This window comes from Macrobrachium rosenbergii, chromosome 55 (assembly GCF_040412425.1).
Source record: "Macrobrachium rosenbergii isolate ZJJX-2024 chromosome 55, ASM4041242v1, whole genome shotgun sequence".
Lineage (NCBI taxonomy): Eukaryota > Metazoa > Arthropoda > Malacostraca > Decapoda > Palaemonidae > Macrobrachium > Macrobrachium rosenbergii.
The window spans coordinates 77,597,642-77,622,796 of NC_089795.1; the positions used below are offsets into that span (position 1 = coordinate 77,597,642).

At 35.6% G+C, this 25,155-nt stretch overlaps 1 protein-coding gene across 1 annotated transcript in view; it reads right to left on the bottom strand.

The window, feature by feature from the left end:
• Window positions 1–22,190: 22,190 nt before the first annotated feature.
• LOC136835462 (intermembrane lipid transfer protein Vps13-like) overlaps window positions 22,191–25,155 on the bottom strand; it is a 195,299-nt gene continuing 192,334 nt past the window's right edge. Inside the window, 1 exon segment of the mRNA XM_067099021.1 lies at window positions 22,191–25,062. Within this exon segment, the coding sequence (XP_066955122.1) occupies window positions 25,006–25,062 (57 nt within the window). The 3' untranslated portion in view covers window positions 22,191–25,005.

The window sequence follows — 25,155 nt, forward strand, 5'->3', positions numbered from 1 at the left end:
GTAATTAAATTTTCTTTCTAGCTGAGTGTCGTTATTACGCATATCTTTCATTTAGATGTTTTTAATTCAAGTTATTAGTTTAATTTCCACAAACAGAACTATTGTTTTATCTTTTGTTCTTCACTGTAGTCTGTATTGTTTTCGTTGAACTAAATGTTTGTTAAGTTGATATCATAGTCGATCGTACCTTTATTTTCACAGCTTTTAATCTGTGAATTTTTGGTTTATAACTCTTACATCCCTTAACCCCCCCTCTGTGAATAATGTTACTTCTAATAGATTTTCACGTTTTTTGTTTCCTTGCAATATCTTGAGAACAGATGCACTCAAGAAGTCTCAAGTAATTGAGTTAAGCCTTGACGTCTACATGGCCCAAAGGCTGTTAATTTTCGTTAAGTAGATAATGACCACATTTACCACCCTAATCAAAGGATATCCCCAGTGGGAAATTCTGGTTGTGATTCACATGGTGTTTGCCTTATTAAAGGGACTTATGGCCCATAGTCTTTTCTTCATTCCGTCTTTCTCCTGCTTGCCTTCCAACATTACTGCCGGAATTACAAGTACAAAAACTCTTGCATATCTTTTGTTTTTTCTGCTCATTTTTATTTTTCTCTTTCTTCTTCTCCTTCTTTCTATTTTCATGCATTTATGCATGTAATCTTCATATTCTGTTCCAATTGTAAAACCATGTTGCACTGTCCAAACCACAGGAGAATTAAAATGATAGGTCATATTACTGTTACAGTGGTAGAGGTATTTGTATAAGTCATTGTGTGATTCCATTTAAGATTCTATGCTGAAGGTAGAGGATTCTTAATATTTTTAATCGCATGTCTCAAGATAATCAGTGCTGTTTTATGTAACCCTTTGATGTTCTTTGTCTTGAGCAAAACTAGAGGTCAGCCAAGTTTAACTGAGTTGGTGTCATTTCTTTGGGATAGAAGGCGCAACTTTTGCATGGGAGTTATGCCACAGATGGAGAAGCATGGAAAGTGTGAGTTCCTGCTGAAAAAAATAATGACTTGGCAGGATTCCTAATAAAATCGCAAAGTTTTCTTATGGTCATTATAGGTAACCATAAATTTGTTAAGAATATTTTCTCTAATACTAAACTCGTTCGTTGTTTTCCCTCTAACCAGCACCTCTTTTTACTGCCAATACAAAAGACATTTGGTAATACTAACGGTAATCTGCAATACAGTAAGAATATTTTTATTGATTTTTAGCGATTTACAAATGTTCATAACAGTCCTAAGAAAATTTCGAGTCTAAAAATATGATGTTTTTTTTTTTTTTGTATATTAAAGACTTTGGCCTGTAAATTTGATTTAGATGCCCACTTGGCAAGCAGTTAACGGTTAAATGTTGGGTTGCCAAGGTATTTTGCCCCTATAACTCAAAATCTAGACCTAGGTTTGCACAATGAATTACCATTGTTTTATCAAAGTTAAGGTCTTTATTACAGAATCTCTATTCTGTGTCCCACATTTACTTTAGTAAAAAAAAAAAAAAATTGTTCTTCACGCCATGTTGTTGATTTACCTTATGTACGGCTAACCTTTCATTAAGTTCTGATTGATTAGCCAAACAAAACGCATTCAGGGGAAAAGCCATTGTTATAGCTACATGATCTGAGAACTGACTAAACTGTCATATAAAATCTGTATACTGTAGATCTGCCAGATCGCCGGCGCCCCATAGAGACAGAGTTGAAGAAAGCTAACGTTATCTATGAATTTACATGCCCAGTGGATGGATGCCACTACTCTTACGTCTGGATGACGACTTCCAAACTCTTAAGGGTTCTCTCATGTGCCACATTCAATCACTGCAATTATGAACACCAGAGAAGACCAGAAAGAGAAGAATGAGTTAACGTCGTGAGAATCATGGACGGCACAGTACCGTCAAAGCTTCGTCTTCTCAAAGCCTTACTTATCCTCGAAAAAATCCAGGCATAAATACGGAATGTAAATGAAACCGGATTTCTCTTGACTATCATATGGAGACGCACGAGAAATTAGTCGGCCCCAAATACAGACGGACAGGCAGCGTACAGCCATACCATCGCCTGAACAGACCGCCATTCCGGTGTTATAGCAAAGAAGATAAGTACAGTAGGTATGTAGAAAATCGGCTGACGCAAAAACTACCTGAAGAGAGAGAGAAGAGAGAGAGAGAGAGAGAGAGAGAGATACTCATTCCGCACTTGAGCAACCCATTACGCCAGTCTCACCAGTGGGGATATACCAGATGAAACCCCCAAACCTCCCTGGTGATAACAACCAAGGAGGTCCCAACGTCTTCAGATGCGAGCTTTACAGCAAAAACATTGAGCTTAGCGACTGACCATTGACAACTCGACGCGCTCGGACTTAAGGGCGCTAAACCTATTGATATTTAGATACTGCCAGTACCACTAGACCAGCATAACAATATCCATTTATCTTTAAAATCATAACTGGAGAACCATACAGTAATGCTAAGAAGATTTGTGCTTTATTCAGAGATTTGTCAACTTCAGCGTCATTTCGGGTTCTCAGTGGATGTGTCTCCTATAATAACACACGCAAATAATTTGATGACATTACCTCTATAAAATGACTCTTGTCATAAAGGTAATTTTGAATATTTTGATCATTGTTATTGACGAACATTTTACATGCGCCATTTCGAAAGATTCGAAATATTAAAAGATTTACCAGTATTTGTCGGCTTTATATTAAAAAGTTTCCTGTCGTGCTGACGTTCCTGGAACCAGCCACCTTAGAAATAGCTGGTGTTCGGTGTTTAACAGGAAGCTACGACTAAAGTTGGTTCATTTAAGCCCGCTGCTGTGTTAACCACAGCAGCCGGCTGTGTCGGGCGGAGACACAGTTTTGAAGTTTTGGGCTTCTTCGCGATACTTATAAAACTATACATGGGATAAAAAATAAAAAGTATTGGCAGTTCTACGGGAAGCTATATGAACACAATAAAGGAAATATAAATAATAAACGAAGTTACATATCTTCTATAGACAGTCAAACAGTGATTACTTCAACGATGTGATTAAAATGCCTTACTTCCTTTTAGTGATGAAGTTCAGATTTGCTCCGAATTAAAAAAATCGGTAATTAAAATAGCCTAAACGTGACTGAGATGGAGTTGATAATGGTTATCATGAACAACGCTTGCAAAGAGAGAGAGAGAGAGAGATTGAAAACTATATTCCCATTTAAATATAGATTTTTAACTCAAGTTAAAAACCTCGTTGTGTACCTAGTTTGCTACAGACATTCCATTTTAAAGAATAGACTGATCTTTTAAAAGCCTGATCTTCTTCATTTTGAAAAAAAATGCAGATGATAAGTTCACTCAGCCCGATGATGGCATTTCCATTTTCCAAAGAAAAACGATCTATCGGTTCCTTAAAGGGTCCCCAATCAAAGCTTGATCTTCTTCACTAGATAAATTTTGAAATCAGTATACATATTCAGATGATAAGTTTCCTCCGAAGATGAACCCGAAGGATTGGCATTTTGGCAATATTCTCATTTTTTACATTTTTTCATCGTATAATGGAGTTCAGGTTTAAGTTGAAAATCAAAATGTATAACACTTTCCAGATATAACTATGTATTAAAGAACAGTTTGATGTTCATAAGGTTGAGAAGTAACTAACATGTTCTTGTACTGCGTTCACTAAATCATTTCTCTTCTCGTGCCGGAAACGTGGTTTTATTCAGTGTCTCTCTTGTCCAGTTCTTTGATACTTTCTACTGAAATCTATCTGAACCTGTCACTTTTATCGCTATATTGGGTGCGCAAGTTGCTTCTAACTTGTCTTGGAGAGATAACGTTGTTCGGACTATTCAAAAATCAGTTAAAGCTTTATGGCGGACTTATTCGTCCCTTTTTTGAAGTATTGCGCTCACCTTCGGGATACCTCTCTTGTGTCTCCCTCCTCGGTAGGGTGGGATCTAAGGCAATTCCTTTGGTTAATGATCCCACTTATTCTTCTCTCTCTCTCTCTCTCTCTCTCTCTCTCTCTCTCTCTCTCTCTCTCTGAGTACTGTTCCTCTTCTTCGTTGGTCTTGTAACACCCGTCTGGCTTTGCCTTCCCACACTGACTGGAAATCATTTATCTCCGTTGACATGGCTCTGAGACAGTTTTCTCTTCTTACTTCTGGTTTTCCTGACATTATAACCTTCCTTCTTTAAAGAGGTAGGTCTATTGCTTCCTTTCTAATCAAGCTTCACTTTTCCCCTTTCATTTCCCATTTCATTGCCTTCTTCGGGCAAGGTCTAGGAAATGATATTTTAGAATCACCATCTCACTCGTCTTGACAATAAAAAAATGATAAGCTAAACCCCTTATTTACCAGGGATTTTCCATGCCTTCTTTTTAACAGTATCATAATGTTGCTGTTAAAATCATAAGTATAATCATGAAAGCACCTGGAGAATGCATTTCCTAACTCTTGTGCTCATTATGTTTATCCTCAGGTAGCTGCTATCCGTGATATCTAGATGAAACAGATTTTTAAGAAGAATGTAAAATATTTTTATGAAATACGGACAACCAGTATTACCAGGTCTAGAACAGATATGTATATGAAATTCTTTTCCTGGCATTTTAAAGTTTTTATAAAAAATACACTAAAAATAAAAATCCATTTTCTCTTCTCTTTGTCTCCTGTCTCCTTCACTGTTTATCAATTCGGATTTTTAGCTGTGTCCATCAGGCGTCTGTCGAATCTGACTGAAAAATAACCTAACCAAAAAAATCAGTCGTTTGATTGAAGTTAGATCAAGGGACCTCTCTCTCTCTCTCTCTCTCTCTCTCTCTCTCTCTCTCTCTCTCTCTCTCTCTCTCTCTCTCTCTCAACTGACATCTTTCATACCAATGACTCATGAGCGACATTTATTTGTAGAAGTATGAAAACAAGCAGACATTTACTTAATACAGTAAAAAAATTCACTCGGGGATGGGGAATAAAGAAATAACGACTCAGTTGAAAAAATTAGTAAAGAAAACTCCAACTCCATCTCTCCTAACTCTAACACCCCACGCCCAACACGCACTTTTTTCATTATCCTCTCTCATGCAAGCACTCTTGCAATTTCTTTATGCGAAGGACCTTCCTGTGCCAGATTTATTGTAAATTCATATCTACACTCTATCTTCCACTAGTTTATGAGCCTGTTGGTTTTCTTTATTTATTGTATTAAGGAAATCTTCGCTTGTGTAAATACAGCTACAAATAAATGTCGCCTAAGATTCTCCGGTATGTAAGGTGTCACACAAGCGCGCGCGCGAGAAAGAGAGAGAGAGAGAGAGAGAGAGAGAGAGAGAGAGAGAGAGAGGGGGCGGGGGGAAGTGGTCCCTTGATCTAACTTCAATCATTCGAATGAATTTTTTGTTGACATATTTTTCAGTCAGAATCGAGAGACAACTGATGGACGCGTTAAAAATACGAATTGATAAATTGTCAAGGAGACAAGAGACAAAATATTAATACGAATCATATAAAAAAAGATATCGAAAAATCGATAGAAAACGATGTTTGTCGACTACAGAGGATAAGAGTCCTGGGCAAAACGCAAGCAGCCTTTGTGATTGTGCCTACGCTTTAAATATCAATATGTGTGTAATATCAAACATCCTTAAATTCCCGTTTCATTTGACTATGAAGTCACTGACAAGAGAGTTTACAAGCTATATAATGTGACGATGTGCGGTAAAGTTTACCACAGGAAAACTGTGAAGGATCAATATCGATCCAGAATGACTCAGTGCGCTGTTTACCTTAATAACAGATCATTGCAGAAGGGAGACGATTTACCTATGCTGTGAGGGTTGCCTTATCGGATCACTGCCTTTAAATAATGGGTTGCTTGGAGTCTGAGGAACAGATTGGCTACAGGCTGCCTTCCAATGTTTTTTTAACTTTGCTCCGACAACGACGCTCAGTTTTCCTTAACAAGATGGAATGTTTGCCTGATACGCAGTATAAAGTAATTTAAGATAAGGATGAAATATTATTTCTTGAAAATATTAAAATTTAAGGCATGAAAATATACCTGTAGTAGCTTAGACATTGTGATTTCTTGTTTCAGATAGGCAAATATATTGTATTATAAAATTATGGACAATTCTCGGAGATTATAAAGCCAAAAGAAGTTTATCGATAAAATTTAATGAAATAACAAATGGAATATCATCAAGAGAAGCAATGAGCACCGGAGACGAAATAGAAAAATTTGTGAGAAAAATGGAAGAAGGGGAACAATGTAAAAATATGACAGAAAATTGATAGCAATGATTAGAGCAAGAGGGGGGAAAAGAGAGTTCAAAAATGGAGTAAATTACTCCTCGAAGTTTATACCGAAAGAAATTATAGATGAAAAAAAAAAGGAGAGACACTCGATCGTAACCCTTTGTATAACTCTTTTAATTTGTCTGTTTGACTTCATAAAGGAAGTGACAGTTAGGATGAAACCTGGGACATTCATCATTTGAGTCATTACATGAACACTGCTTGCGTTTTAGCTCATCATAGAATAAGAACACAAAATTCCTAGAGGAAATTGGTATATTATGAGAGGAATTAACCTGAAAAGGAAAAGAGAGAGAGAGAGAAAGAGAGAGAGAGAGAGAGAGAGAGGGGAGAGAGAGAGAGAGAGGGGGTAATTATTACTAATAGGACATATTTTTTGTCTTTCTAAAACCGCACCCAGTCCCTAAGCCTGACGACTTCCTTTTCTAATGCAATCAGGGTCTGGTGTTCAGAAGTTTTCCTTGCCGACTTCTGAAGAACTGACGGTTAAGTTTTTTTTTTTTTTTTCCTCATCGTCCCCCCCAGAGCACAAAACCTAATAAAAGAAGTATCTTGGAAAGTCCCCATCAAAAAAGTTGTCACCTCCTCTCTATGGCGGGGGACGATAGGCTGCATTTCTCATCGAGATCGGAAAATGGACGTTTTATGTCACTCGTTCGGATTCTTGGATGAAAGTCTAGTCAGGCCTACGGCCCTCGCCCTGACTTTTTGCTCTCACTGCTTCGTCTTACACCAAGGCCTACTGAGCTAAACAAACGGAAAAACAAATGAAGATGAACGTATTAGCCTCGCTTACGTGGAAAAAAAAATCCCTTTTCAGATTATTCTAATTCCATCACGCATTTGTAATTGGGGACTACTTCTGAATTGTTCTAATCTAGGAGGAGTTCACATTGTTGTTTGACTGGCCTTCTTATAACTTCTACGCGAATTAAATGCGCCGTATGATCTCGTTTTTAGATAATCGCTTCCTTAGATATAATATGACATTGGGAGGAAAAGAAAAGGACTGAGAAAAAATCATACATTCAGAGACCAGGAAGATGTTAACTCAGTCAATCATAATACGTTTGCTTTTATATTAATGCCAACCCTCCATTGCAGTTCTTACTTGTGTTACTGATGAAGAAGAAAACACCAGGAAACGTAAATATTAACTTTTGAGTTTTTTAAACAGTTTTCTCTCTTCCCGTCATTGGAGCGAATTTCTTGAAATGGAACCCTATAATCCCATGCAGCGATAATCTCTTAATCACTGATGCCAATTTTTCTATATTTTTATTACCATAAATGACATCCAGCTCTCCTACTGTTTATTATATTTATGGACGGAACGATGCGAGAAGACAAAGTAAGGAAATAAGGCGTAGGTTAAAAGTTTTGTAATAAGACACTGAATCGTGATTTGAGTTGAGAGTGATTGACGTTTGCAGGTGATGCAGAACTGAGTGGAATGAAAGAAAAGGAAGTTCAATATGAACAAGAGCAAGGCTCTGGGGTAATAGAAATCAGGACATTGAAGGAATGAATGTCGATGGTAGAAGAAATGAAATAGTTGATTCATTTAGGTAACTAGGGGTAAATGTAACGGATGTTAGTAAGTCGAGGGAAAAGGTGAGTCACAGAGCAAATGAAGGAAGCAGGGTGTAAATGGAGACTAAGGTGGAAAATGTATGAAGGGTTTGTAGATATAAAAGGAAAGAAAAAAGTTGGATTCTCTTGAGATTAACTGTTAGTGTAGTAATGTGAAGTGACATGGTGAAAAATATGGATACAGAGATGTTGAGAAAAAAATACCTCTAGTGAAAGTACAGATCACAGTATTATGAAATGGTTTGGTCATGTGCAAGGAATGAAAGTCAAAAGGTTGGTGAAAAGAGATTATAATGCACAGGAAGGCTCTTCATATATATAGAAGCTGAAAGAGTGCTTGGAAGAGAGAGGACATTGGAACAGTGTATGTGATGAGAGTGAAGTTGGAATTGGTGTTCGAAGAGCTGCTGATGAGCCGTCTGTAATGCTGTTGCGAGTGGATCATATTGTTTAGGTATTTTTACACAGTGGCTTCAATAACGGTTCGGGAGTAAAAGCATGAAAAGGAAATGCGGCAGTACGCTGTTTTTTTTTTTTTACTTTTCTGGAGTTGCCCCTTTTGGGGAAACAGCTTAATGGTATGTGTATGTGTGTGTGTATATATATATATATATATATATATATATATATATATATATATATTATATATATAATATTTATATATATACAGTATATGTGTGTGTGCGTGCAGGTATGAGTATATTTTCGTTCCATATACCTGTCATTAAATGCATATGCAAACGCACAGTGTGCGTGGGCTCATAATTAAGAGTGGTCATTCTTAAAATAATGTATAAATATTCATAAAAACCTGAGCTTTTTTTATATGTAAAATCTGTTATTGGGTTAGCAATAACACACTTCGATTCGTAACTCGGGAACCAACAATGGACAATTCGGAATCTTATGGATTAGGTGTCCTTAAGGATTGGTCTCGAATCACTTACTGGTTTCTTCCTACCTTTATCTATTGTGTAGAGGATATAGAGCCTATCATATGATCGTCATTGTTACATGTCTGTAAGCCTCGTCTCCCCCACCCTCCAACCACCCTTACTCACCGCTTCGCATCCTCTCCCTCTCTCTCTCCTTCTCGTCTCTTCTTACCACTAAAACGCGAGAGGAGCAATTACCTCTCCCTCCACAAACAAATGAACAGCACTAATTCAATTAGAGCTCACCGATCTCCAATTAGACCTGGCGAGAGCAGCATACAAGCAGCGGGGATGAGGAGGAGGATAGAGCTTACAACGGTCGACAGCGCACCTAACAAGGGACCCAGAGAGGGTCATAAGAATATGTTTAAAGAGGGAGACGAAATTTAGGATGTGTAGATAAGGTAATGTGAAGCTTAAAAGACAGCGGCGTTGCTCGTCATTTGTTTACGTGGAAGTCTTTGCATCTGTGCATATGTCTGTCTTTCTATCAGTCTTATCTGTTTGTGTGTGTATGTATGTTTATGTGTGTATACTGTATATATGTATATGTATATATATATATATATATATATATATATATATATATATATATATATATATATATATATATATATATATATATATATATATATATATATATATGTATATATATATATATATATATATATATATATATATATATATATATGCGCATACACACATATGTGTGTATATATGCATGTGAGTATAATATATATGTATATATACATATGCATACATATACAGTATATATGTACGTGTGTACTGCATATAAACACACAAAGACCACTCATTGGATTTATGGCTTCTCGTGTTTTCTTATGATTTTTAGATGTGCTCCGTAACGAAAAAACATTGAAATCTAAATTAGGAAGTGAAGAATAATGCCTAGCCTCCCTCTGTTTCTCACTGCTCTACCAAGAAGGATATGAATTTATTTCACCTAATGCTAATTTTTGAAAAAAAAACACATATGTGTGTGTGTGCATGAGTGTACTGCAGTCAAGTATATAATTATCTGTATATACATAAAGAGAGAAAGTTGCTTGAGCCTTCTCCTTTATTTCCTTTCGTTAAGGATGAGAAAAGTAACCCTGTTTCATACCGTTGCTGTAGCCTGGGATTCCTGAGCAGTACATACAGCATGCTCTTGGCGGGATAAGACATCGATTCATAATATTTTCAGCGTCGTGCAAAATGCAGTAAAAAAAAAAAAAAAAAAGAGAGCGGAGGATTTCTTTCTCTCTTTTGGCAGGATTCCCGCTCCTTACATCACCTTTAAGAGAGGCAATACCCAAACACGAGAGTGGTTGCCTCACGCCAACAAAAACCAGTAGACATTCCATCAAACCAGAAATCAAATCGGTCTTCCTAGTAGCTGTGGCAGCCAACATAATTGAGATGGCTCTCAAAAGTGCGCAGAAGTAATTAATTTAATAGACTTGAAGCGTTTTGATCTGTATCTAACCAAATAGCTCGAAGAGGAGAACGAGAGGTTCGCTCTGGGTTTGATGTTCAGAAATTGATTTTGGTCCGCACGAAGACTTCGAGGCTCAGATGGGGAAAAAAAGTTACAGGAACCTAAAACGCTGAAAACAGGGCAAAGTATAAAAATAGTCTTTTTGCATAAGTATTTAGAAATTATTGCGTTAAAATCATCTAAGATCAACAACTGTAAAAGTTTTAGAATAAACATAGTCACTAAATTATCATTGGACATCAACCATCTCGCAGCAATATTGTAATCACAGGCCGCCAGGTTGTCATTTCTTGGCCTAGTTAGTAATGAAATTGGCAGTAGCCAAATACTTTCATTTATGTGGCCAGAGCAAATAAATTTTCATTGATGATGCCATTGTGATTTAAGAAAGAAAAGAGTATCGTTTAGAAAGTATATTTCGCTGAAAAAACGAGATGTCTGCAAGGCATTATTGAGTCATTCGAAATCTTTTTATTTCCTCAATTAAAAAAAAACTGTTCTAGCTTCTTCTTTTTTTAATTTAATTATGAGCTGTATACTGTCCACAGGAATGGTCTTCTTTTTAGAAAGTTTAACATTTTCTTGGTCACTAAAGGTGACCGCAAATCTTGCTGATAGTTATAAAGAGAGCACCAGCACTTGAAGATACACGTGACTAGGCTACGATGAGTAGCACGAAGGCTTTTTCATTATGTAAAATTTCATGGTGACTAGTTTCTGGCAGGTGGCTTATAAAGCTAACTCCCTTCCCGCCCCCTCCCCACTTTTTTTCAGAAATATTCCTTCTTGAGAAGTAGTAGTTGTTAATAGTTCTTTACTTCACGCAACATGACAGTCGGTAACGGGATTTCTTCATGCTCAAAAGTCTAAGTATTGTAAAGTTTCATTATAATTATGAAAGGGTCATTGTGAGCAGAAAACTCAAGATTTCAGTCAGTACCACGAGTCTGTTTTTTCTATTTGTGAAACCATTTTTCCCTTGCGCCATAATATATATAGGTAAAGGGAAAAAACACGTCACATTCTTTTTAGTACATCCGATTATTTGGGATAGTGTTAAAAAAAAAAGACTGCCATTTAAAGCTCAGAATACAGACTTCCAGCAAAACATCAGTATCAGTGGTAACAGGTAGAGTTGCAGTTGAACGAGTTCTATGCAAGTTGCCGCCTAGAGACTTGACAAAACGCCCACTCTACGGCAGGTATTCGGTTTTAATATTGCCGCCTCCCAAAGGACAACTTCAAGTCACAGGACCAATGCAACTTTAAATGGTAGACGTAATTTAAAGCTGCCTACTTTCCATAACTTTCTTAGAAAGTCTGAAAGCAATGAGGTTTCCTTGGCTTTAGGATTTGTGTTAGAGTGTTTGATCCTAGTAGCGTACTCTCCTTATTATAGTCCTTCATATGAAGCTTCGACGCAGATCAGACTCAGAAACTTTTGGAACACAAGGATTCGGGGGTTTCCAACTTGTTTTGTGGTGCAGCTTCTCAGATATCGTAAGTCCACCTGTGATGTATCTTTATCGTCACGTTATGCATCATTATTACTGTCGTTTATTTGTATAAATATCTGAATTTAACCTCCCTGATTTATTTCGCATTTATAAGTTCTTTATTAAAGAATAAACGGTCAACAAATAGTTAATTCACGGGCTATTTAGACAAAGAAAATAGGATGCTGAGAGACCCGTAGAAGAAGAAAAGAATATAAAGAACAAAGGAGACGCATTTTCAGATTTTAGCTGGGTCCAAAAAAAGCTCCGTTGTTACAAGAGGAAAGTACTATTAGTCTCCTTTTTAAATATCAGTAAACTTGCATTTTCAACTGAGATGTTTAAAAATAATTACTGAATTGCAGAGGGCGGTCCCGTATGGGTGTAGTGCCGTCATCGCACCTCACGCGGTGCACTGTGGGCATTACTCAAGACTCTGTGCAGCGTCCCTTCGGCCCCTAGCTGCAGCCCCTTTCATTCCTTTGGATGTACCTCCATTCTTATTTTCATTCTCCCATCTTACTTTTCCACCCTCTCCTAACAATTGTTACATAGTGCAACTGCGCGATTGAAAAACCATTTTACTCAATTTCCCTTTCTCTCTGAATGACCCAATAGGACTCGGCGCTTAGCCTTTGGCATAAATTTTATACTCCATTCAATTCCAGGGGGCAGAGTTCTGTTGGGCAGGTTTTTGAAATTTCCTATAATTTAAATTTTTGTAACCCGAAGAGAGCAGTTCTACCTTGGCAGAAAAATGGAAATACATTTCCCTTCGATGTCACTTCTGCTAACATTTTGGACAAGTCACTTTCCGTCACTTTCGTTTCAGCAAAACATGATAAACCTTTCTAACAGTCGCGTTTTGAGAGTTGCATCTTATACCTTTTTAAATGATGAATATCTTCAAAATACAATTTTTGTGATTCTGCCGATAGGCCGAATTTTTAGTTTCCTCCCTTTATGTTTGGTGACGAGTCTTATTTTCTTAAACTTGACAACTAATGCGTTCATTTTACGTAGTTTAATTTCATGGAAGAACGTGCAGTGATCAGTCTGTGTTCTCGGACATTTCAGTTTGTAATTATACTCGGCAGTAGCGACGGATGCAGCAAGCGTAAAAGACTAGTTTTTGGTGGTGCAAGTATGAAAGCCTCATATCGAGAGCCTACGCCGTATGAAGCTCATTATAAGGTTTCTTATGGTGTATTTCTGCTAGCCCTTTCCCTTGTTGTGTTTTATTATTTTTCTTTAATGTTGGGGAACGGCCATCATGAATTTTAAATGTATCATTAATATAAGAAATGGTCTACATTCATGCAGTTGAAATCACCCTTTTTGTCATTTTAACGGTGCGTTTGCATGTTGCAGTTAAATTCCACTCAAATGTTTTTATTTAAGGAATTTCTGCAATAATGCCATCACGAAAAGACCAGTATAGAATTAACACTTCTCCTTGTCGTGTAGGCATTTTTGAGTGTCTTGAGATGGCAATCCATCTTACCCCAAAGAATTTCCGATGACATTTGAAGGTGGATGTTGTGGTATAAACCAAGTAGCCATTAAGAGTTTAAAACCTTTGAAAGTTGTACGAGTTTGCGAGAGCAGGAATCACGACTCTTGGGCTGAGTATTATAGTATCTTGGTTCCACATTATGACTGTTTGTAATTTTTAGGGCGCTTTTTGGGAAGAGATTGGAAATAATGAGCATTTGGAAACTGTAGCTTGTTTCTTGGATTGATTAAATCCCTTTTCAAAGGGACTTTCATTCTACGCTATTTTGGCAGAAAGTTCGTAAACTAGGACTCGAGTAGTAATAATAGTTGAAGCTCCTAAGAGGCTGTGAACACAAGAAAATGGATATGACTATTCTTCTTCTTTTATCGACTTTACTGCAACTCTTCTCTATTCTTCCTTTAACTTTCACTTTTTCTTTTTATTTTTTTTTTTACTTGAAATGGGCATGTCTTTTTACTATGCAAATTTCTTCCTGCATTAATGAGGTAACATAGTACTAAAAAGAAAATAATCGTCCTTTGAACTTAGTAAAAAAAAAAAAAAACTTCAAAAGCGAAGATTAGAACCTTCACCGTATCCTACCACCAACAGCAGCAGATCGGTCACATTGACGTCAGTGGGATTTTCACCTCTCTTGCAACAAAGATCGGAATACCTTCTTACTTGAAGAGCATTCGACATAATTTAAGTTGAGAACTTCCTCAACCTTTACTCTCCTGAGACTCCCTGGGCACACTGCGGCTTCTCAGTAATGCAAGACTCGTGTTAACAGGGGAGTATTTCCTTCCACCCTTTTGCTCTTCCTGGAAGAAACAAAACAAAAACCATTTACGTGGAATTTGGAAGAGCATCTGCCTTTTGTGCACGTCTGTATATGTTCACGCGTATATCTGCTATACACACATATGTATATACATATATCTATGTAAATATATACATTACATGTATACATATGTATACACATATATATATATTTGAACGCTGATTTACTTATGTCATCTATTATTTTAAGATGATATTTCTCCCACTTTCCATGCTGTTTCTTATTCTGAAAGGTCAGGTCCGAATGAAAATTAAGAAAATCGCCTAACAGTGTTCCATTTCTACTTACACCGACGGCTGTTTCTGCCTTTACTTCACAGCTATCTTCAGGGTAATATTGATTTTATAATAGCAGTTATTTTTTAGGAGTCATTCATCTGCCAACTAGGGCTCCTGCTTCTGGAACTGCCCGCGGGATGCAGTGGCTGGCTGATTTGTTGATTTGTGATCGGCGTCCAAAGAAAAGGCCCGGTTTACTTCGTTGGCTTATGCCAGGTACTAAAGGGAATAGGGGGCCTGTTGTGAACCTCATGGCTTGTCAGAGCAACCTAGAATGATGCAGTAGGAATGATGTTGATATATAAGGCCAGCACAACCATGCAAGCAAAAGATATAAATAAGAAATAATGAAAGGGTGATGGTTCAGACAGAATCAGTCGCTAAATTTTGTGTCACAAATAAATTGTATACTAGAAAGATGATGCTATTGTTGGAAGGGTGACGTGGGCGCAAATGACTGACCTTTTGCACTAGTTTGGGCTCTCTTCTCTTGGTGTAAATGGATGTCTGTCGACGAATAATTCAAGAACAGGAATGGACAGGTCCATTCCTGTCTTTGCTAGCTTCCCTACTAAAGCTGAGAACACACTTGACTTTCAGGGCACCTGCCAGCTCCTTCGGGTCGGTTGGTTCTTTGATCTGGTTACCAGGAGTCGGGGTACAATGGCCGTGCCTTATCCCATTGGCCTAATTAGTCAACAGAAAAGAATGTCAGTTAAAAAATATGTTACAAGTCAGCTTTGGTGAAGATTCGATTTTTTTATTTTAATATTCAAGTCAACATAATTATGATTCAAGACTGACAGACTGTCACCCTAATTCCTAAATTTAATATTTTCAATAGAACAATTTTTTAAACGGTAACTTTCACACGTGTGAATATTCCGAGCTGTATTATCAAACCGAAGCGCAGAGATCAGTTGCTAAGGAAGCCGACGTTCCTGGTTCTAAACAAGCAGTGGATAACGATGCGAATGCGAGTACCCTTTGTCTCTTGCCCTCTTTGAAGAGGTAGCTGTTTATAAAGGATGCAGCGTTTGTTACTCTCTCACACACACACACACACACACACACACACACACACACACACACACACACACACACACACACACAATGAAATAACGGAGTGAAGAAGCTTCAGTAACAGTCTACATTCCTTGATCTACATGAATATTTGACGATGACTGGAATAATAGCATCCTTTCTTTTATTTTTTTTTCCTTCGAGGAGAACGGCAACATCCATTAAAGAGCTAAAACGCCAGTATTTTAGTACATAATTTTTCCTATTGATGTATGAGAATGTCAAACTTTGAAGATGGATGTTTTAATGGAAAATGGCATCAATGCTGAATAGAGGAACTTTATCTCTGTAATAATGACTCTCGCTAAAAAGTTATCGTGACCTGCTGATGATACGAGAGATGCCATTGTCTGTAGCCACAAAGGATGAAGACTCAACGAAAATAAATTACAGAGTACATTGCTTATATATATATATATATATATATATATATATATATATATATATATATATATATATATATATATATATATATATTATATATATAAATTACAGAGTATATATATTATATATATATATATATATATATATATATATATATATATATATATATATATTATATATATATATATATATAATTATATATATATATATATATATATATATATATATATATATATATATATATATTTTTTTATTATACATATATATATATATATTTTTTTATTTATTTATATTGTGTGTGTGTAGGTATGTGTTAAAGATGTTACTTTTTCTCACCATCACTAACAACTTTGTGACATTTGTGCACTTTATTTAATGTTGGTACATTTCCTCAACTCAAAAGTTTAAGATACTTGACCAGTGGTCTTGCCACGTAAACTTTTACAGTTTATTATCTGTGCTAATGACATGTGCCCAGGTCTGGAGAACAAATTTTTTCGCATACGCCGAAGGATGCTATTCTTCTAGTTAGGTTTGTGGCTGCAAAAATTTTTAAGAGAGATCTGGTCCGCATTCATATGGAGTAGGCTTTGGGGCATGAAGCTTAAGCCTTTTAAAACTCAAAGCATGATAGTTACTCGATCCAGAACACTTTTACCCTTGCCAACTGGTTGACATATAAATGGTACAGTTTTAAATGTCATGGACCCTTTTAAGATTTTAGGTGTAACATTTGATAAGAAATTGACTTTTGAGAAGCATACAGTATATGCAATATTCCTTCCTCTGTTTCTCAAAAAGTTGGCATCTTGTGGAAATGTTTTAGAGTGTTTCATGATGAAGCTATTATATCTTAAGGTTTTTTTTTTTTTCTCCCTTATTTGGGTACTGTTCTCCAGTGTGGTCTTTCGCTGCTGACTCTCATCTCAGACTTGAATAGAGTTAGAACAGAATATAGAATTTAAGCCAAAGGCCAACCACTGGGATCTATGAGGTCATTCAGCACTGAAACTGAAATTGACATTAAAAGGCTTGAAAGGTGCAACAGGAAGAAAACCTCGCAGTTGCACTATGAATCAATTGTTAGGAGAGGGTAAGACAGAAGAAAGAAAATGTGAACGGCGGTACAGTTAAAGGAATGAAAGGGTTTGCAGCTAGAGGCCGAAGGGACGCTGCAAAGAACCTCAAGCAATGCCTATAGTGCACCACATGAGGTGCATGATGGCACTACCCTCCTACGGGTTTGAATAGAGTTATGTCATCAGTCGAGTTCACTTTACCAACTCATAATGTTGACTTATGGCATAGGCAAAAAGTGTGTTCTGCAAAAAGTGCACATTACTAAACATCATCTGCACTCTTCTTTGCCTGACCTGGATGTTTTTACTCACTGCTGTTATTGGATGTAATACTGCTAGGTTTGCTACTTTTAGTTTTGCTACAAATGAAATGTAGAATAGTTTGCTTAGTGCAGTTGTGGAGTCTTCAGATTTCCAAAAGTTTGAGGAAGAAGCTTTCTGCTGACATCTCGTGAATCAAGTGTGTCGGGTTTATTTTCAGTTTCCTCATATTCAGTTATTCATAACCTCTTCCTTTAGCTTTCTCTTTGCAAGCTGATTTCCCTTTGGGGTCCCCTTGGGTTGATAATCTGTAGGCTACCTACTTTAAATTTGCACATAATTACTTTACTATCCTAATAATAATATTCGTGACTGCGGTATGCTGATATATCAGTTGCTATGTTTTACTTTCGGAGGCTACCATTCATTTTAAGACAAATAAGTCTATACATACTAGTTCTATTTTTGGCCTAAGCAAATAAAAGTGTACGAAAAATAATCTTAGGAACATTCTTAGCCGGAACAGGTACTTTAGGTCGAAGACGGACGTTTGTTCATCTTGAGGTTAAGGTTGAGAACTGGAAAGTCTGACTTCCGCAGTTTCTTTAATACTTCTTGGTGTTTTACAATAGCTGGATGCATTGTTAAAGCATCTTACTTTTATGACTGGCTCTTATACTGGTTCCCTGTAATACAAAAGTTCATTTACTATCCATTCCAGTGACCGCGAGTCATCGTTTTTCTCAAATATCTTTCAAACTAATTATTTGATCGAAATGGTACTTTGACACTGTGTACAAGACACCTCCCGCTAATTTTTGGTAATATAGTGCATTGTCAAATGGTGTTAGTTAAGGTGTTTACTCATGACTTTAAAGGCAAAGTCACATGAGGCAGCAGTACTAATCTACGCAATCAAACGTCCGCTATGCCCCAAAGACAGGAAAATGGGGGCAGAGATGGGGAAGGCCAGGATAGTGGGCTGAGGAAGGGATGAGGAGGGGAAGGGGGAGGGAGGGACGGGTTGGCGATAAAGGACGTTTGAATGCATAGTTTTACGATGCTTGGCAACACCATGGAAGTCAAGAGTAAATGCCTTAACTAAAACCATTTGACAATACTGTACACTATATTACCAAAAATTAGCAGGGGGTGTGTCTTTTACAGTACAGTGTCAAAGTACCATTTCGATCAAATAATTAGTTTGAAAGATATTTGAGAAAATACAATGAGTCGCGGTCTCTGAAATGGATAGTAGGCAGCAGTCTTGTACCAAACAGCATGCAGTCCTTAGCGTAGGCTATACTGTACTCATGCCAAACATAACTGTTACACAGCACATTTAGTCTAATATAGATAAACTTGTTTAATATGGTATGGGCTCGCCCAAAAACCACTCAGATTATGAGGTATTACCTGGCATCTTTATATGAAAGTTACGAGTTTATAAGATTATGATGAAATTCATTGTGCTTAAAATTTGCGAGTATAATATTTTAGTGTTATTTCATTTTATCCCACGTTCAGGATAACATGATTTGTATGCTACCTCGAATAAGCATATATCAAGTAATGGATGATACAGAATTGAATTATGTATTACTTATAGTAAAACGTAAAAGGTTCTTCCAACATGTCTCAAAAAATATCATTGTTCATTCTGCGAATAAGACGTGTGCTTGCAGAAGGCTGGCTTAATCTTTTTTGATCAAAGACATTATATCACACCGTTATTATTCTCTCAGGAATTTTCACGATGAGTTAATGTTTCGCCATAAACTACATTCTATATTAAAATTAAAATAAAGGTGTTAAAAAATTAAACATTGCCCAACTCAGAACAAAATAAGAATTAGATTGTCCCTATTTTTAGTAAAAAAAAAAAGGGGGGGAGGGGGGCGGTCTTAATAGCTGGCAATATTGATTGCTTTGTGGCTGTTAGTCACTAAATGGGTGTCCGTTTGCTTTGTTTATTTAAATGCAAAGCACTTTCCTTAATATAGGTAAAATAGGTGGTGAAGAAATTCCTTGCAATAGAAAATAGGTTCTCTTCATAGAAAACATTGTTGTACTTGGTGATAAACTGTAAATCGATCTGCTAAAACTACAAAAATTGTGTCCGGTTATTTTCTTTCGATTTCTTATCTGCACGAGTGTTTCTCTCTGTTAATTAGGTCTCCTTTACATTAGCGTCAGTCTGAGGATACACAACCACAGCAGCCATTCAAAGTTGCAATCCAAAAAATAATATTGTACAACAAATTAAGTTTTCACTCCGTAAGTTGTTTAATAATGGAAAAAATATTGAAATATGTTGGATCCCTGCCCATGTAGGGATTAAAAGAAAAGAGGAGGCTGATAAAGCAGCTAAAGAAGCAGTCCACATGACAAGAGCAAATATAAACCATCCATATTAGTGACTATATATGACATATAAGAACAATCATTGTAAATCAGTGGCAAAATATTTGCAATGCAGAACCCAAAAATAATAAATTGAAACAGATAAAATCCTATGTTGGAAAATGGAGTTCATCATATCAGAGAGAGAGAGACACACACACACAAGTAATTCTGAGATGCCTTCGAATAGGCCATATGTACCTGTTTGACGTATGGACTCTTAATGAACAGTCCACATGGCCCTCTTCCCGAATACCAAGAGTGCAAAGTGATGATAAACAGTCAAGCATGTATTGTGTGAATGTCCAAAATATAACTTGCAGCAATTATCAAGTTTTGGAAGTATATCAATGAGGGAAATTTTGTCACTCTTCTACTTTTTCAGTAATTCCAATTTCGACATTCATGAGGAACTACGATTTAATTATAGTAATAAAATATAGAAATAAGTAAATAATAAAAATACGAAAACCGTTATGGCGTCTAGTGAATTTTAAAACAGCAAAATTTTAAAGTGTCACCTAACTTATTCTGAATTTTAAAATACCCTTTTAGTAGCATATATGGAAACCTGCGGATAAATGTATTTATTTTGTGTGTGTGTGTTCCAGTATGAAAATGTATGCCTTTACGCAGTTTTTAATTTCATTTTCGCTCATTTGTCACCATATTGAATGACCTATTTGGTCCCAGTGCTTGGCATCTGGCCTATACCTGGCATTTCATCCAAATCCTTTGGGCCAGACCTATGAGAGCTGATAGTCAGCTCAGGGGTCCGGTTAAACTATTTTAATAATAATAATAATGGTTTGATGGAGATGGAGACTTGCCTTTCCCAGAAGTAGAAGCATCCCTTCCAGCTTAGGTCTATTATCCCAGAGAAGTAGAGGAACCCTTCCTAGACTTCCTTTGGCTCCTACCATGAAGATCTCACTAAGGAAAAGATCAAGACTCTCACTCTGCACATGGTATATTACAACCCTTACAGTGGCATTGACCCTGTTTATTCTTCTTGAAAAATAACCCTGCCAAAACACAATAAATACAAAACACACCAAAACCAAGAGCATAGCAAAAGCAGACATGGGAACTGGGTCATGATGGGTAGCCATTTATTAACTGTTAAAACAGGTGTTCCCATTTCCTAGACAGTAATACCACTATGTAAGCAGTGAAAATGATGCCATGTCTTTTTCTTTTTTTCTAACACGTTTTACCAAATCAGTCCATGGGAATATATGTATTATGTTAAAAATAATGCCATGTCTTTTTCTTTTTTTGTGTAAATGTTGAAAATGGTGCCATGTAGTCTTTTTCTTTTTTCTAACACTTTTCACCTAATCAGGGCATGGGAGGATGAAGGAAAATGAGAACTGAAGACTTGTTCAGGAGTTGCTAACTTATCTAAAGAACTAATTAAGCACTAAAGAAAAAATGAAATGAATTTATTCAAAGGATACAGTCTGTCTTCAGTAAGTAGGAGTAGGAGAAGGGATGCGCAATGGATGAGTGATAGATAAGTGACAGTAGTGATGGCATCTATTTCTCATTGATTGTTTCAAGCTTTAATCCAAAGAGGAAAGGTAATTTCCTACCTCCAACACCATCGAGTTTTCAGAAAATTGGGATTTATTTAAATTAATTTTCCTCTCAGAAGCTGACCAATCAAAGCCAAAAAAGTTTGGCAACTCATATTTCCTTATAGATGGGAGTCATTTAACCTGTGAGTGGGACTAGATTTATTAATTTTTTATGTGAGCATTAAGTATATTAAATCAGATCCCACAGGAAAACAGGATTTTTATTGGCATTTACATACTATAACTTATTTTATTCTTCACAGACATACATGAGGTCAGAATATATGTACAGCTGTATATTAATAGGTAAAGATTTATAAGTTGCTGTAAACCCATGGAACTCCCAATATAATTAATTTGTTTAAAGTTTTGCTGCATTTTACTTTTGTATTAACATTTTGTAATTTGCTGTAAAGTATTATATAAAAAATTTTAAATAAGCAAGGAAAAACATTAAATAATTTATGGTACAGTATTACTGCATATAAAGCAAAAATCGTAAACAAGCAGTGCAAAAGAATATGTCTACAAAGAAGTGTAAGTGTGTTGTATTATAAGTACTGTATACCTAATACCTGAAAAACCTTCAGTTCTATTTGATGGTGTAGATGTGTGAATTCTACCACTGTAATGACCTTGCAGATAGAAGTGATAAGATTCCCAAACACTTGTCACCAACACAAATACAGTAGAAGGAATGTTATGAGGGACCCCTTCTTCCATTCTGTCTTAACATTGACTCGTGGAGATATTAAAAAAATCTCTTCTTAAATATAATTTCACATCAGAATAATACATCTGAAGAGATTGATATTCAGTTTACTCTGTATAAGGTGCTGTAACTAGACTGCTTGCATTAAAATTCTTAATATTTATAGATCAGGTGCAAAAAAAAATGTTAAGGGAAAAAATTATCTTGACAGACTGAAGCTTTTTATCAATTTAATAATTAAATAGGTTGAAAATATTGAACAATGTCAAAATTTCCACCTTGAAAAATTTGCACTACGATATGTAGTGCACATAAGATTTGACAAAACAACATTGTGGTAGATATAATCTTATAATGCATCTTTTCATTAACATCTCACTTAAAGTAACAAAAAGAGCTGTTTAATACCCTATACAAATGTATAATTAGACCCAGAATGAAGCATCACGCTAATTCAGATCATTTTCTAATTGGAAAACTCCAAATCTAGAGAAATTTAATAGAGTAAATGATTCTGTGTAAAGGGCATAGAGTTCACCAAGAAACAATAATTAAATTCTAATATGGTACTAGAGACATTTTAATGTTCTGTACTAAGCAAAGTTTGCAGGGCAGAGGTAAATTGCTAAAAAAATTAAGGCGGGAAAAGATATTTCCTAACATGTTCTTGCACGACTAATGATTTCATAACTATTTATGATGCATAGGTAAATTTCTTAACTCCCACAGCAGGCCCAAAAGGCAGGTTTAATCTGTTTATGTGCATACATAAATACTGTATCCTAAAAATATTAAAACCTTGAATAACTGAATAAATTGAAAATGTCCTAGGTTCTCACTAAATTTCTTTTGGGGGCTAATTTCTGTATATTTAAATATACAGCAGGTGATTTAAAGTACATAGCCAAGAAATATGCAGTGTTTTTGTATTCTGTAGCTTTTAATACCTTGGTTAGCATGAAACTTGTATAAAGTTTCCCTTTTGCAAAGACATGAAACAAAATCATATTTACAAAAGCATAAACCCACTTCTGTTCTAAACATCTGCCTACAAATAATCAGTCTTCTATGCACAGTGTTGAACAGTAGTAAAGAATTCTATTTAACATACAAATTCTGTCAATAAACATATATCCTAACAAATATACATTCATTATATCAAAATGTCTTCCATATAACACCCATCCTTCTCTTTAAATCCTTATAGAATGCATGGGCAAGTACCTATTATGGAAGATGTTTTCCGCTTAAAGAATAAGGAATGTATTTTAAGTACAAAAATGAACAATAAGTGCTACCTTAAATATGACTTGAAAAAGCAAAAACTAACATGTATTTTTAAATCCTTAGGGGTTTATTAAAATACCCACTTATATATAAACATCACACTTCTACACCTGTTATTCAAGTTCTCATATGATATCAAATCAATATTACAGCTTATCAGTGTCTATGAACACTCAGTCCAAGCCTTGGAAAGATTATTATTCAAGTCAAAAGGACGGTATACTTCAAGGCTCGACAATGTTATTCATGCTGTAATTTTATTGTGCTTACTTTAAATGCGTAAGAGTTTTATCTCAATTATAATTAAGATCCATCCGCCATCATAATTAAGATTCATTTGCCAGCAAGTTATATTCAGAAAAATTCAAATGCAAAACAAATTTCTACCATAAGGCATCTCTGGTATGTCACCTGAAAGCTTATTATATGAATATGTTGAACATTGCAAGTACTTAGCTATATATTTTCACATCCTTATTAACAAAAAAAGTATGCTCGTAAAATCCTGACTGTGTTAAAATCATTATAGAATGAAAGGGCATGAAATGGTGAAAATATTTCTGGTATATTTATATTCATGACTTCACACCAAATTTATAAGAAGGATGACACAAGCTAAATGCCAAGGTTTTCCTAATTTTTCATCATGAACACACACACTGTGTGTGTGTTGATTCGTGTCCAAATTTTCAACTTCACAATCCTTAAAACCTTTTTTCACTGATAATAGAGAGCATGAAGAAAGTAAAATCATCATTGTGTTCTCATACATTAGCAAAGGAAAACAAAAAATTACCAGTAAAAAAGTCCTCGAGACACATTACTGTACTGTACATACCATAACTAAAGAAAATACTTTTTTAATGGCATTACTTACTATTATACACCCATTAAAATTTGATAACTCTTAAACAGTACAAAAATTTAACAAAAACTATAAATCTTACTTGTAAAACTATATTACATAAATATCAAACAACTAGTTCTAGATGCAGCTGAGAATAAATAAAAAGTTGTACTATAAAGTATAAATCATGTGCGATAAAGAATAAATACATCCATAATAAGTAATCAACAAATCCATTACCAGAAACCCTCATTTAGGGAAACTACAATATCATATACAGTACTGCCACGGAAAATCTGATAAAATATACAGTTTACACACACCAACAGAAGAGTATACTTTCTTTGCTTTTTTAAAATCCTGTTTATAATTAAAAGCCATTTTTGTTTCAGGAGTATACTGCAATTAAATTTATTAGATACAATAAAGTGAGTCCTCTGAGTTTTACATATAAAACAATGCACTGAAAGTAAAAAAATACAGTATATAAGCCACAAGAAAGTCATTATCTTAAAGCTTCCGCAACTTGGTAACCTTATTACCTCTTTTCAAATCATAAAAAAATATGCATGTAGACAAATAAAAACTGCAGAATGCATAGTAAGAATGTAGCATTACTTCAAAAATAATGCCACATGAATATGAAAAGATTATGATCATGATCATCAGACTTGCTTGAAAGGTAAAGTTCAACTGGACCTATTACAAATTGTCTTATGTTTGATCAGTCCGAATACAAGTTCCTTAAATCTAATGATTTAAACAAATAAATATCTTTGAATGTCAAAGTCACCACATTCCAACCCCAACCCAAGAAACAAACCAAAAATAACACACATGGTTGGGAATAAAAATTTGTAGTCTTCGCAGGGGTGTCAGAGGACTCATTAACGTATCCTCAGGAAGCAGGGGGATTGGCCTTCAAGTATGCTCTTGCAATTTCCTCTTGGAACCACTAAGGATTAAAGAAAAATTTTTAAGGAAATTTTACACATAATTTGTTCCATAAACAATATCTGAAAGTAAAACATTGAATTCTAATACTTTA